This window comes from Stegodyphus dumicola, chromosome 7, assembly GCF_044657685.1.
Source record: "Stegodyphus dumicola isolate Sdum_Otavi_A_Nest chromosome 7, ASM4465768v1".
NCBI classification, from domain to species: domain Eukaryota; kingdom Metazoa; phylum Arthropoda; class Arachnida; order Araneae; family Eresidae; genus Stegodyphus; species Stegodyphus dumicola.
The window spans coordinates 70,223,626-70,239,862 of record NC_140774.1 but is presented as its reverse complement, the minus strand read 5'-3'; the positions used below and the strand labels follow the sequence as shown (position 1 = coordinate 70,239,862).

General features: G+C 29.2%; 1 protein-coding gene across 8 annotated transcripts in view; it reads left to right on the top strand.

Annotated features, from left to right (window-relative positions):
• Ing3 (Inhibitor of growth family, member 3) overlaps positions 1-14,625 on the top strand; it is a 109,468-nt gene extending 94,843 nt beyond the window's left edge. For all 8 annotated transcript variants that reach the window (XM_085820415.1, XM_085820418.1, XM_085820417.1 and 5 more), the window contains one exon: positions 12,373-14,625. In XM_085820415.1, coding sequence (XP_085676541.1) covers positions 12,433-13,674 — 1,242 coding nt within the window. In that variant the 5' untranslated portion in view covers positions 12,373-12,432 and the 3' untranslated portion in view covers positions 13,675-14,625. The remainder of the gene's footprint in view (positions 1-12,372) is intronic.
• The last annotated feature ends 1,612 nt before the right edge of the window (positions 14,626-16,237 follow it).

Genomic DNA, 16,237 nt, shown 5'->3' with positions numbered 1-16,237 from the left:
ATGTAATCATTGTCATTGATCGGAAATTAGTTGACTTCTCAACGGGAACAAAACGACTCCCGTTCAATGAACAATAATTAATAAATGAATACGCAAATACGAAGGTGTTTCGTCTTTACTCGAGTAATAAGGCTAAGCCAAACCGGCAATTCTAGTCGGGCCAAATATTTCCGCGAATAGAAGGGATTATGAACCAATGCTGATACTCAAAGAACTTATTCCTATGAAGCATTTTGGCCAATTCAATTTTGAGTGAAAAGCTATTTCTGTAGGGAATTCCGAAAAAACTCGAGTAACCGTCCCCCGACACCCCTGTGTTTATGCATTTGAGTTCTATATTATTTGTAAAAATTAAACATTGGAAATTGTCATTATGAAATAGAATTCAAAGTATAAAGTTGAAATAAACATAAAAAATTGCAAAATAAGATAAATAATGCAAACTTTGTAAAAACAAATCAAAAATAATATAAAAATAAAAAATATAATAAGAACAGTGAATGTACATGAAGATATAAAGGCCAGAAAAATTATTAAGTAACTTACATTCTTTCTAGGGGGGAGTCGGCAAAGTGTTCTCTTCGTGTCTGACTCAGAAGTGTAGGGTGTCTGAAAAATTCTTAGCGGCAGCGTGGCTTTGAATAATATCAGTCGGTAAGACTTAGGTGAAGTAATTTATGGTAGTGGGTGGGACTCGGAATTCTTGAGGGATGTATTATGTGGAGTTCTTATTTGAGTGAAACTGTTTGTTAAGATTTTTTTGAAAATACTAGTGAATGGAAATTAATTAATTTCTGGCTAATTGTTGTGTCGAAATGATTAAGAATTTAAGAAAGGAAAAAAGTAATTTTCACTGTCTAAGGGCTATTAGACAGACTAAAGATTATGAAATACGACCATTTTTTTAGTAACAGCATAAGACAATTAGCTTTTTACAATATATACAACTGAGTAATTACACTATATACAAATCCTTCAACTGATAGTCATCCAACTTATACCGCCTTCTCAGGTTTAGGAACAAATTATCATATCCCTATCAGTTAAATGATTTAGAGTGAGTATTTAACGCCTGCTCTTCTAAGGCAATGGTTAATGAATTGAATGGGTATTAGATTATTTTTGAGAATTTAAATAAAGAGCAAAATTTCGAGTTGTAAATCTATTGTATCTGTGCAGATAATTTTAATTCATTGTATTTGATTTATTAATTTATTGTTAATTACTTTTTTGGAAATGTTGGAATTCCAATTTATTAATTTGTTAGTATTGAAATTGAAGTTTCTTGTTTTGTCAAAAAGTAAAATTTTTTTGTACTTAATGATTTGAAGATCTAGATAGTCTATGCTATTTTGTGAATTATTAGTTTTATTAAGTGCAAGAGAATTTCGATAAATCTCGGAGTGTTCAATTTTACCAAAATTATTAATTGTAATAAGGTCATCAATATATCTGTAGGTGTGCTTGTAGTAATTTAACTCTTGTGGTTGTAGATTTTTTTGGAAGTTAAATTCATTGATAAATAAAAAGATATTACAGATCGAGGTACTGGAATGTAAGCCCATTGGCAAACTTCTGACATGTTTAAAAAGTTGATTTTGAAACCTGATGTAGTTATGAAAAAGTGTGCATTTTAGGTAGGTTTTCCATTTGTTAAGAGTCATAGTATTGAGCATATCAATGAAGAGTTTAGGCAGATCAAGTAGACTGGTATAGATTTCTTCTAGAGGAAGTGAGGTATATAAGTTTTCAAAGTCATAGTAGTTAATGTTTTGGATGTTAATTGTTTGAATGGCATTAATGACAGGAGTGTTATTATGGATGATCCAGCAATAGTTATGATTAGTGTTACAATCGTTGAAAATAAATTTACAGATTTTTTTAAAGTTGAATTGAAAAATAATAATTGTAATTATTAGTTCCATTAGCTATAAATCTGAATTTTAATGGTGTTTTATGGAATTTCGGAATAGCATAAAGGTTAGTAAATCTGTTGTAGTTTGTATTGAAAGTAATATTGAGTTTTTTATGAAAAGTTTTAATCCTGTTTATTATAGATGTGTCTGTAAGGTTGGCTAATTGATAAGTAATTACGTTGAGAAGTTCTTTATGAATAATTTCTGCATAGAATTGTTTTCATATAATGCTAAAGTTATTATTTGCTTTATCTATTTTTGTAATAGTAAAAAGCTGTTTTAATTTTTTATTATCTGATGTAAGTTGCGACCAATTCAGTGTACTTTTAAACTTGAGGTCACTGATTTCGGTGGATATGCGTTGAAGAATTTTATCTTTTCATTTTAAGAAGGTATCTATAGGTAAATTCAGTTAATAGCTTGCTTTAACTATAAATTTGTTGATGGTGTTTTCAAAAGTCTTGTAACAGTAATTTTTAGTTATGTTTCTGACTGGTCTAAATTTTGTACCATAACTCATTAGTGTTTTTAGTTGATGGTTTTGTATGGTTTTCAGGTTGCCAGTAATTATGTGCTGGTAATGAGAATCTACGTAATTGCTGTAAACTGGTGTCTTACAATGTCATTCTGCTGTTTCATCTATTTCATGGTGGTTAGTGAGCAAGTTGCTTAAGGTCCTTTGATATTTAAATGCTACCATTGGTATTGTGTCAACAGCTGGGAAGTAAACTTTACAATCGCTGATGATTCTTGAGAAATGAATATTGTCAAACTGCGGATGCAGAAAATTGACTTTAAAATAAATTTTGCATTGAGTGAGACTATTAGAAAGTCTGAAAAGACTAAAATCGAGAATCATGTCTTTAATCATTTGTATGTGGTCGTAGCTGTCTTTATGAATTTTTTTTAGTTTGATAAGGAATTTATTAGTACAAGAGTGTAACCAGTTGAGAAGTTTCTTGGGGAAGTAGAGACAAAAAAACATTTCAATTGTTTTTTCAATGCAAGTGTATCCAAAGTGGATAAAAATCTCGCATTATTTTTTAATTTGCTTCCTCTTTTTCCTCTCTGCGTTTTGTTGCTGTAAAGCTTAAATTGGCTGAAAATAGATTTTTTAGAAGTATCTCTATGACTATGTATATAAGTGTTAAGTCCATATGGATAACGTGAACGTTGTTTTAGTATATAGAGAGATTCCTGAAAAATTTGTGTTTTGTGATTGGGTATTATATCTAATATCTGAAGTTGAATAGAGGTCACGGTGTTTAAAGTGCTCTAATTCTGCTGTATTGAGTTGTGATGGTGTACTTATTTTAATGCTTTTTTTTTTTTTTTTGCGTTGAATTTTTTAATTTGAGCTCTATGGTTGTTATTAATTCGAAAGTTAAGATTGTTTTTAGTCTGTCTTATATATTTCATATGTCAGGTGCCACAGGTAATCGTGTAAATACAGTTAAATGTTTTTTATAAAAATTGTTTTTTGGGGTTACCTGTAGCAAGCATGGTGTTAAATTTTCAAGTTTGTCATCTAGTGGAATGACATTTAATGATTTCAATTTGAGATAAACGAGCAAGATTTAAAAGTAAGGAGGCTGCTAACATTCAATACAGTAAAGTTTTTGTAGAAGAACTTTAAAACTTAAAAATTAAAAAAAATTAGAAAAAGGTTGGAGATAATATAAAAAGTAGGTACATTAGGAAAGAAATAAATAGCGTTAATAGCTGCTATTTAGCATATCAAATGTTGTATGATCTTAAATTCATTTTGTGCGAAAACAAGTTACGACTACTTGCGCAATTGCTGCAAAGTAAGTTAATAATAATAATTTATTTCCTAAACAATATTGATTAATTGATTATATTATCTCCGAAGTTTAATTAAAGTAGAATTATTTTAAAAGAGTAAGTCCATACTAGTAACTTATATTTTGAAAGATGTTTTGAAGTAACTTGAAAGTAAAATGTTAATAATGTTTTAACGGACTGCAATTAAATCATGAAGAACAAAATTTCATTTGTAAAAGGAAAAATTAAATGCATGTAATCATTGTCATTGATCGGAAATTAGTTGAGTTCTCAAGGGAAACAAACCGACTCCCGTTCAATGAACAATAATTAATAAATGAATACGTAAATACGAAGGTGTTTCGTCTTTACTCGAGTAATAAGGTTAAGCCAAACCGGCAATTCTAGTCGGGCCAAATATTTCCGCGAATAGAAGGGATTATGAACCAATGCTGATACTCAAAGAACTTATTCCTATGAAACATTTTAGCCAATTCAATTTTGAGTGAAAAGCTTAAGTTCTAAAACAGGAGTCTTGCTAAAGCAATCATATTTCTCTATTTCTTCAAAGGCCGTGTAGAAATCTTGTTTGTATTTTTTTCATTTTTATATCCAAAGCCTCTTGGTTCTTTATTTTTTATTCGATTTGCCGTAAATAGCCTTTTCAATATTATCCAAAAATATTTCTCAAAATCTAATTCATCACTGAAAGACGATGATAGAGACTCAGTAGCAATGTCTGCAGTTTTGACTGTCCTGATTTGAATATTCTAATTGTTCTGAAAATAATTTCATTCTTATTCATAGATGGTTCATAGATGGCTATCATTGTCTTCTTAATTTGTTCGTCATCCAACAAAATTCGGTGTTTTGGATCTATATATATTGAACCCAGCAAGATCTTATTGTCTAGCACACTAATCTCTTTTTTCTTCATTGAAGAAATGATTCATTCTGTAATTAACCCTCAAATTCATAAAGAACAAATATCACATTCTTCCATTCACGCCTCCTGTTAATTCTTCAGATTGTAGCTTTTTTATGGTTATATATGGTATAGAAAGAAGAGTTTCCAATTATGAAAGATTATTCCACAGTCTTTCTGTTAGTTAAACATTAGGGTTATCTATATCTTATAAAAAGTTCTTAATTCTAACAACCTCTATATTATCAAATATGTACTTCCTCATCACGTTGCTTGATCAATAATTGCTCCTTTTCCTCCTTACTTCCTAAGAATGGCATCAATTTTGGGAGTACTTGCTGCTTACCTAAATTTACCAGCAAGATTGGTAACTAAAAATAATTAAATGAATCAGTTTAATCACTGATGGCAAATATCACATCCATCCTCCTCCCTTATATTTATTTATTAATATGTCAATAAAGTAGAAAATAACTATTTATTAATGTAAATAGTCCATAAATAAAAATAATAACTCAGTTTGTCATTTTTTTTTTTTTTTTTTTTTTTCCAATTCACTTTAATTCCAAATTAAAACTGTCCAACAAAAACTGAAGTCGGAGTCAACTTGTTTTTAGCAACTCTAGCTCTGACTCCTTTTACCCCAAAATCTGCACAACTCCCATTCCGACTCCATGACTCCGAATCCACAGCCCTGGTGAAAAAACAATATAATGCCAATCTATCAAGTATTTGAATTCCAAGAAGAAATTGGAGATCCGAAGTGAAGCTTTTAAAAGATTAGAAACAGTTGTGAAGTGGCATGAAAATTTATACAATTAAACTTTCATACAAAGAAATATATAATAATGACTGCATGCAAAAGAGTATCTTTGGGGGAAAGGAATTAAGTTTTTCATTAATAATAAAATTAATACAGCTCCAATTTTAAAAATGTTTATTTAAGGAAGTGGAAAGTTGAAAATGTCATAATTGTTTTGAGCGTCTATTTAGATTTCACAGTGTTAGTATAGAATAAATTTTACATTATTTGTGCAGTTATCTGAACTGGAATAGGCCCCTGCAGATTCTGATAGTCGTTTATTTTACTTTTTATACCCAATACGAAACACATACAAAAATATTTTATCATATTTGGCATCTGTGTTTAAATATAAAACCATATGGATTCTTTCTTAAGAATTTTCTGAGAATGAAATTCGATAGCCCTTCCATACTTTTCCTAAATATGTTGTTATTACTGCTAATCCTTCTAATCTGAACATAATCCAAATTTGGTCCATGAATTCACCATGGCCAAGAGGGAAGAGAGCACCTTATAAAGGACAGTTATGAGTTTGCCAGCTTCACTTCAGTTTTGATGGAAAATATCCCAGGAGACAGATCTTAAAGGTCTCTTAACTCTTTTTTTTTTACCTCCAATTTCTTGGGGGAAATTTCAGTTTGTCATTAGTATACCCATGTTGCAAAACATTTTATATTTACAAACACCTAGGCTGAACTCTTGAGACAAGTGGCACTGCTACAACCTACCAAGCTGAACAGCACATAAATTTAATAAACAAACTAAACAGAATTGAATTTTAAATGGAGCTTTCTCCCCCCAAAAAAATAAGTCATTAAAAATTATGTGAAATTGAAATAAAACTGAAAAAGAGAATTCAAATTTTTGTTAATAATTAGAGTTTTAATAAAACAAATGAGCATTTGAAGAAAATCATATCTTATGATTCAGATTTCAAGAAACTTTAATGTATATAGACTTTATTTTCATTTGCATGTATATAAACATTTTATAACTATATATATTGTATATATCTGTTTATGAGCTGAGAATTTTTAGAAAATTTTTTGCTACTGAAATTTAGGTGTTGTTGGCCTATATGAGCTGATAATGATTTACAAAGAATTCAATCACGAAGAAATGGATTTAAGCTAAAAACCTGAAAAAAAATTTAATTCTGGTATACAGTAATCAGATTTTTCAGTATCAGTATTTGATTGAAAAATTTTTTAGCAATTCTTGGAAAGTTTTCTCTGCTAGAAGCATGTTCAGGTGGATATCATCTGTTTCTCATTCTTATCAACATCAAAGGCCTTGCACCACATAGAAGATATCGTGTTCAGTTCCATCCATAACAAAGCTAACTTTATTTTTTAACAATCAGATGTTGGTGTTTGTTCTATCTTTTGAATAATTGAGTGACTTGTTTATTCATTTTACTTATTTTAAGCTAAGTTAGGCAACCTGACCCGTTATTCACACTTTTGTATTGTACAGCTAGATTTATAGTGATTTTAATTTGGTTTATACATGGGTTTTTGTTACTATCTGAATTTTTGCTGCAAAATCTTACTTTTAGGCTCATACATGGATTAATTTATATTTGGAAAAATATACACAATGTACACTTCCTTGAAATGCTATAAGAATGCAAGATTGTTATCAATCATAATATATTTATAAATAAAAATGTATTTAACATGTAATTATAGTATTAAATATGCTTCTCAGTTTATCTCATGGGAATGATTTATTGCGATGTGAAAATTTATATAAATAAATGTTTTAAGTAGTAATGTTATAACCTAAAAATTATCCCCTTTTTTAAGATGTTTTTATACTGAAACTAATATTTTTGTTGTAATGTGTTAAAATTATACTCAGTATCAGTAATACTATAATTATTTATATACATGAGTTATAAAGATAATATATGTACGGATATGTACTGATTAACTGATGTAAAAACAAGTCCTTTACTAGCATAGTTTTTAACATACCAGCTTTATAAGCATATTTAAATTTTCAGATATTATCAGTAGCTTATATTTATTACATTAATACTGTATTGATTTGAATATATGATGATGCTTTTCCCATAAAACGATTTTCTGAAGAAATTGTGTCTATCTTGTATCTGCAGTTCAAACACCTGAAAAAAAAAGTTGGAAAACATTTACGTAATATGATCTTAATGTATGATATTTATATTATTAACAACTTTTTGGTAGCATATCAAGTTCACATGTAGGAGACTGATCAATAACTGCCCGCCCTTCTGTAAAAATACATTCAAAATACCAAGTTATATTATAAGCAAAATCATCATAAATTGCAGTCAACTTAATACTATTATGATTTCAGTACATAACTGATATGTATTATTTATTGATCCTTTGCATACAAGAAACGAGTTTGAGTTGTATAGCTAAATGGATGGATGATTGTCTGCAACAGATTAATGAAGACCAAGCATTTTATACTCTCATACTTTTAAGGTCCTAATTAATGTGCATAGAGAATTGCATGTTTACTGTAAACACATTAAACATTAACATTCAGCAAAAAATACAAGAGGTTATACATGGACTTTTATTCATCTATTATTTTTTACTTTATTTGTATCAAGTGCACTTTTTAGAAATGATTTTCATGATTAATTTTTATGCATAAAGAGCATATTTCCATCGGCGATCTGCTTCTATCTGATAGCCTTGATTCTTGATGATAGCTGTAGGTCTTAATTTCCATCAAAGTAGAATTTCTTAGCACGACCATGTCAATTTTATCCCACTTCCTTTGGATTCTTTTCTGAAATCCGTTCAGTGACTAAAGCCTTTTTTTATATGAAACTCAACTTTATTGATGTCCTCACCACATAAGGCTGGAATTTCTTCTTCAGAAGTGATTCTCAAATATTCTGCTGGCAGTATAGTGAATTAATTTTAGCCTTACTTGAGACTTTTTCTAGTTTTAAGTTAACTTTATAACAAAATCCTACAACTATCATAAATCCTATTGGAAACTTTCTGTACACTGATGAAGCCATTTCATAGGTAAACATACAAGAGGTTATGCATGTATATTTTCTATTTATCTGGCATTTTTAATTTGCAGCAAGAGTGCATAGTAATGGTTCTCAGTTTTGAGCAATTAAAGTTATAAGAAGTGTGATTTCAGCATGCACCACTCCATAGAACGAACCTGAGAATCTATAAAAACTATAGGACATGAAAAGTTAGATTTCGGTTTTTAATAATACTAACATTTAATATCATTTCCATCATATTTATTTAATGTCAGTTTCAAAGCCCCTTCCCAAAGGCTAGCTAGTCATTTAGCCATCTGATCGCCAAGAACGTTCCCACGATGCATCATAGAAAGCGGCCAATATAATATCAGTAAGAGGGGTGGGTAATCAGTAAGTGACACATAACTACAAACATCCATGCCTTCATAAGGATTCGAACCCAGACTTAGTGATATGATGGCTGATTCTGTTAACCATCACATGGAACAAGGCAGTATTTAAGTATATAAGTCAAACTCTAGGAAAGACTATCTATCGTTAAGCACATACAGGTAATTTTGTCACACTGTTTCTAATTATACAACTTTTTTTGGCCTTGTAAATGAAATAGTAATAATTGCATTGATCGATATAATTTTTTATAACAGATCAGAACTTCTAAAAGTTTAAACTAAGAGGATCATTTTTTAAAAAAAAATGTATAATTTTCCTGTCTGGCTAAATATTTATAATTACTTTTTTTTTTGTTAGTGGATAATGCAGAACCAAAATACAAATCTTGTTACAAGAATGACTTATTTTATGTTAATTTTTATGTTATTTGCCCCCCCCCTTTTTTTAAACTAAGGGCAGTACATTATATATCTTTTGTATGTGATGTGTATTATTAAGTATAAACGTACCTTGAATTGCAAATTATATTTTCTATACCACACTTATTTAAAAAGGACTTAAGGTCACTGATTTCAGAATTTGTTTTTAATAATAAAAAATAATATAGTATTTACTCGCATATTATTTTTCTTAGCTTTTTCAGTTTGATTTTGAAATCGTTAATTTATGGTAGCAGCATTAACATGTAGCAAAGGAAAGGAAAAGTCATCATACAAGTAAAAATAATAATAATAATGAAATTAATGACTTCTTTGAAATAAAGAATACAGTAAAATTAGTACAGCTATTTGTGCTTTTTAATGAACTACATTCTTCATTTGAATCTTCCTTTTAGAAATAGTATACACCACATATTTTGCCATTCTCAAGAGCTAAAATCAGTAAAAAATTGAGTCAAAAAAGATGCAAGTAAATATGGTGTATAGTAAGTGCCAACAAATCCCATGACTGAATATAAATATGGTCATGCAACTCACAGTTTACATGGGTTTACTTTTATAACTTTTGTTCTGTATTAATTAAAACTCAATAGTGTTTCATAAAAATCTAATTATATCTTAATAAATGAGGTTTCTCAATTAAAAAAATGTTATTTTTTATATCAAATGAAAATGATTTAATCTCCATGTGTATAAATTTATTAGAAGTATTTTATATTTCTAGAAAACTATTATTAGCACTAAATTAGTAAATTGTACATCAGATACCTGTTAGCTAACCACTTAACTTTAAATTCATTCTACAAATTAAAATTTATTTCAAGCAGAAGTTTATGTAATAAATAAAAAATTACTTAAAACTTGTAATGTTTATTATGCAAACAGTTGTAATATCAATAAATGGAAGAAAAGTGTGTCAATTAAATTTCAAAGACTGTAGGAAAATGTATGCCTGGAACTGTTGGTGTACGGAAAAACTTGATTTCAAGAAATTTAAAAGTTGCATCCCCTCCCAAGAATTTGATGGAAGGAAGATACAGTACAAAGTCTCTAATCCGGACGTCCTTATCCTGAATGATATATAGTCCGGACCTCAAAGCCACAAACTTATGCATGCATGTAAAGCCAGTAAAGCGTTTACCCATGCACGCTTCCCATTGTGAGGAAAGTAACAGAGAACGTTATTGAAAACGAAAAAATTTCGATTGACAAGTTAGTTGGTATTCTCGACACAGCAATTACAGGACTTGAACAGTGGAACTTTGTAACTGAACAAGAAAGTATTAGCACAAAATATGAAGCAACTTAAGCAACTTACATTGATTACCAGATTTAAATTGATGATCTATAATACGGAAAAACCCCTAATCCGGAATCGCCAAAGTCCAGACGAGTCCGGATTATGGATTTTGTACTGTATTTAAACTTTGTTTGCACTAATGATCAAATTAGTAATTCATTGTAAACATATGTAATGTTATATAAGCAATACTCTAAATTAGAGGTCTTCAACCCATGGCCTGCGGGGCACGGGTGGCCCGCTGAAGGCATTTTAGTGGCCCCACATTTGAGTTTGAAGAAAAATTGAAGAAGTTTAAGAAATTTTGATTTGAAGAAAAATTGCCTTGTCAGCTTTTTGTCGTATACAAACTATTTTCTCTTATTCTTGATATTTAAAACATTTTATTGACATGCCTAATATTATTTGAGATAATTTTTGAAAATGATGAATTTTTCAAAAATTTCACTTTATCTTATGTAATTTATCTTACGTGATGCATGTTACAACTGAACTTCAATTAGAATTTATAGATTTATAGTGTGACTCTGCAGTAAAATGCAAGTTTCTTGAAAATCCTACATTAATTGATTTTTATTTGAAGTACGTGACCGAAAACAAGTATCCAGAAATTCATAAACGTGCACTTTTCACATCTTCTGTCTTTAGCAGTACCTACATATGTGAACAGCTTTTTAGTAAAATGAAAAAAATCCTAAAATCAAGAACATGACTAACAGACAGATATTTGGAGGAAATTTTATGAATTGCAACAGTGCAGATTAGGTTGGATATTGAAGCTTTAATCAAGCAAAAACAATGTCAAATTTCACATTAAAACTAAAGTAACTACCATCTCCCACCAGTAGAATTTATTGATGTGGCCCTCGGGTGTGAAAGGTTGAAGACCCCCTACTCTAAATGAATATGAATATGACTAATAAGCTTAAATGATTCAAAAATAAATTAAAAATGATCTAAGATTTTTTAGCTCATAACTCATTCATTGTATAGCAATATTTATTTTTAAAGTTCAGATTCTCAAAAATTTCTTTAGTTGATATTGTTAATACTAGCTAATGTTTCTTGGAGAATATTTCATAAAAGCATCTTTTCTAGGTATATAAACTTCACATACTCTATCATGATGAAATTATCAAATGATAAACACATTCATGTTTTATTATTCTGTTGCACATTGAATTCATTCATAGTTTACTACTACTTAGTACATAAAAAAGTTATATAATTTCATTTTCCTTGCTACTTAGAGCAATAAAGAGTCATAATTTTATTTTCTTGGACTTACAACTGTAACTTACTATTTAAAAGCTTTATATTTCTTATGATATTTAATGTTTTTATCTAAAGCAAAACCAGTCTGCTATAGTAATTATTGAAAAAATTAGATTATTGTGCTAGAAATATTAATAATTTCCTAAAGAACACACACACACACACATATATATATATATATATATATATATATATATATATATTAGGGTTTTACTTGTATCAAGTATTGTAGTTTTAACATTTATTAAATTTTTTACATTTATAGGATTTTTTACAATTTATTTCTTATGAATCTCAATTTTTGGTCTTTGTGTAAAATTTGTTCTAAATTTCTTAAGTCTTTAATATATATATTCTTTAATTATATATGCAGTATCACAATTTTTTTATTTTAAAACATTTTGTGTATTTATGGAGAAATTCTGATTTTATTATTATTAATAATTTCTTTCATGCCTTTGTGGATTTTGTTCTAAATTTATTTTTGTCTATCTCTCTCTATATATATAATTTTTTTTTTCAGATCATTTAATATCTTATCAAGGCATTATATAATCTGTGTCATTTCCTGCACTGCCTAAAAATGTTATATCTTGAAGACTACTTAGAAATGATTGAACATTTACCACAAGAATTATGTGACAGATTCACAGAAATGAGAGAGATGGATTTACAAGTGCACAATGCTATGGATAGTTTGGATGAAAGAGTAAAAACCTTTTTTCCAAATGCAAAGAAATTGAAAGTTTCTGAAAGAGATACTGAATATGAAAAAATAAGGCAAGACTATTATAAAGCACTAGAAGATGCAGATGAAAAAGTTCACATAGCAAATCAAGTATATGAATTAGTTGAAAGATACTTACGAAGATTAGACCAAGAACTTCAAAAATTTAAAATGGAACTAGAAGCAGATAATGCAGGTATTACAGAAATACTAGAAAAAAGGTCTCTTGAACTTGATAATCCTCCTCCAACAACAAATTCTATTTCATCAAATTATCCAAGAGGTGAGAAAAGAAAACATGGACAACAAAATATTTCTATAACTTACACACCTGAGAAACAGATAGGAACAGAAAAAGTATTCTCATCAATAGCCACAGAAGCAATGAGGGAAACAATTGGTGGAAGTAGAGTGTCTGTCCCTGGTCATTCTCCATCTTCTTCTTCAACAAGTAGTAGTAGTTCTACAGGCTCAGCTCAAGAAAGAACTATAGTGCTTACACCTCAAACCAAAAGTGCATTTGGTGGTACAAATGCTCTTGCAGCAGCTGCTTCCCAGGCAATTGCTGCCACTCAGCAGTCACTTAAACGAGGCAGTTCTCAAAGTCAATCCAATCTAGTTCCACAGGGTCGCCGTACTGCAAGTTTGAAGGCCAGTTATGAAGCAGTGAATTCAGGTCAAAATCTTGGTAAAGAACTAACTTTAGGAAACAGAGAAATTAATTCTGTTGCAGCTGTGCCAGCAAATATTGCAAATACTGTGACTGTTCCAAATGAGCCCAAAACTAAAGTAAACAAAAAAGCACGTACTAATCAAGTAGTTCCGCCTCCAGAACCACCACAACTGATGGATGATTCTGAAGATTCATCTGTGATTGAAGAGAATGTTACTTCTGATTGGACTTATGATCCTAATGAACCAAGATATTGTGTATGTAATCAAGTGTCATATGGTGATATGGTTGCTTGTGACCATAAAGATTGTCCTTTTGAATGGTTTCATTACCAGTGTGTTGGAATAACTCAGCCACCCAAAGGCAAATGGTTTTGCCCTCAGTGTGCAGCGTCTATGAAGCGAAGAAACAGAAAAGATAAATAATGTAATTTCTTTAAAATCCAACGTGGAGTATCTCCATATACACTAATAATTCATAGTGTATTTACTTTTCATCAGTATGTTAAATAGTGTAAAATTACATGCAGTATTGCATGATATGCATTGGTTTTTGATAAACTGTTTAAATTATGATGAAAGTTCTGTGATCTTGAATATATTAAAATGCTTAATTTAATATATTTATTTTAACAGAATTTTTTATTATGCCAAATTTGGGTGGGGAATAAGAAATACAAATAATTTAAAACAGATTAATAATACATGCTTGCAATTTTACTTTTATGTCATACTATAGCTTCAACTATACTTGCTTAAATGCATCTGCATGAAAATGCAAAAAATGTGGCAAAGATAAGAGTGCATACCATGTTATTATTCATATTGATGATTTTGAGCAACAATTTTGGTGCTTTTTCTTTAGCAATACTACTTCAAGAAAGCCCTTAATGCTAAACTGTTAGACACTCTTAAAGATAGTTATTAGGCAAAGCACATGTTGTCAGATGCAGTTTTGAAAATTCTTAACATTAATCAATTGTTAACAGATTATTTGGTACCAAACTTTAAAAACTGTCTGAGATGAGGTTGCTAATGGGAAAGTGCCAAAATATTCAGAACTACATTTGTACAAAAAATGTTATGATTATATTGTTTATTTAAATTGGTATTATTTTATCTTAAATGGAATTATAACACTGAATTATTTATTAATAACCATTTTCATTCACTGCCATCATTTCATTCATTACACAAAATATGTTGCTCCTCACCTGTTGATTAAAATTTTAAATAGTGTTTTTTTTTTTTTATTTTTATTTTTATTTTTATTTTTTTTTATTTTTACAGTATTAACAATATTGAGGTATTGTTTTGTGCTCGAGAATAAATATAAGTTTTTTTTGCATAAAATAATAAAATATACATTAAATATTATATCCTTTTAGTAATAATTTGTTGTGATTTATATATCATTGCTGTAAATCATGGATTAAAAAATGCCAGTTTTTAAATTACCATTCAATAGAATATAACAGCTATCTGTCCTGCAAGCATGCATTCCTGCGAGATTATAAGGTTTATGGGCAAAAAGGATCATCTGCTACTTTTATCTCTCTCTCTCTTTGTGTGTGCATATATGTAAGACAAAAAATATATAAATCAAAATTATAATTTAAACTAATCCCAAATTCCCTGTAATTCTCCCTATCTGTTCTAAAAACCGTAATAACTTCTTTGAATTGCATAATTTCTAGATCATTCCATTTTGCATGGCCTGTACAGTGCTGATAATGTAACAATTGGGAACTGAAACTTTTAACTAAAACCAAAATCTTTCTCTTCGTGTGCTTCCATATCGGATAACTACACGCTTCAGCTTCGCTTTCTACCTTGCTAGGACGTAATTTCGCCGGGCTATCTTCATAACGCAATAATATCAAAAAGGTAAATGTTCTGTGAATAGGCACAACTAAAGTGCTAAGTGAATTGTGGCCACAAAAGTCAATTAGAAAATAGAAATGGAATTAAAACTGCCTCAATTGCCAAGTTTTTTATATATTATGAAGTCAACGTAATTGTTATTAGCATACAGTGAAATCAGAATGCTTCCTCTTCAATATGCCGTCTACATGCTTCATCATCAGTATTTTTCTGCTTTTCTACATCTCAGTGTTCCTACATCAGCATGTCTAAATTTCGCGTTTATTTCATATATATACATATAAAATTCATGTATAAAAATTTTAACCTAAACAAATGCCACTTAAATATTTGAAAGCTTCTTAGCATCTTTTATATATATATATATATATATATATATATATATATATATATACACTTGTAAAAACTGAAAAATCCGACTAAAACGTGCTAAATAATAAATTAAAAACTGCGGTAAATTTAATGGTAAAATAGAAGAAACTATGTAAAAATTCAATCTTTTAATTCTTTCTAGAATAGTAAGAAATAAAATACTGTACAGCAGAGGTTCTGAACCAGACCTTTTATTTAGCTATTAAGAAATTAGTTTTAGAATATAAACATAAACTACTTTTATTCAAGTTTTGTTATTTATCAACTGAACTTTTTGTTGTTGAATTTATAAAACACATTAAAAAATGTATATATATATTTTTTTAATTTTAGAAAGGGTGGATGATCTAGTAATAATAAAAGGGGTACATGGGACAAAACAGGTTGAAGACAACTGTTGTAGAGTAAAAATTAAGATCAAATAAATAATGATGTAAAAAATAACACTGTAGATTTCAAATAAGTACTGTACAACACAAAAATACAATAAAAACAAAGTAAAATGTATTGCTAAATTTCAGGGTATTGGGGCATTGAGAAATGCAAGTGTAGCCTTATTTTGCCTAAGTTAATGACTCAGAAATGAGTCATTAAACAAACTTAGGCAAAATAAGATTTTTAATAAATTAATTAAATAAAGTAAATTATTCACCAAACAACCCAGCTCATACAAGGCTATCAACATCAGACAAAACAGAAAGAAATGACATAGCACATGGCTAATTCCATCAGT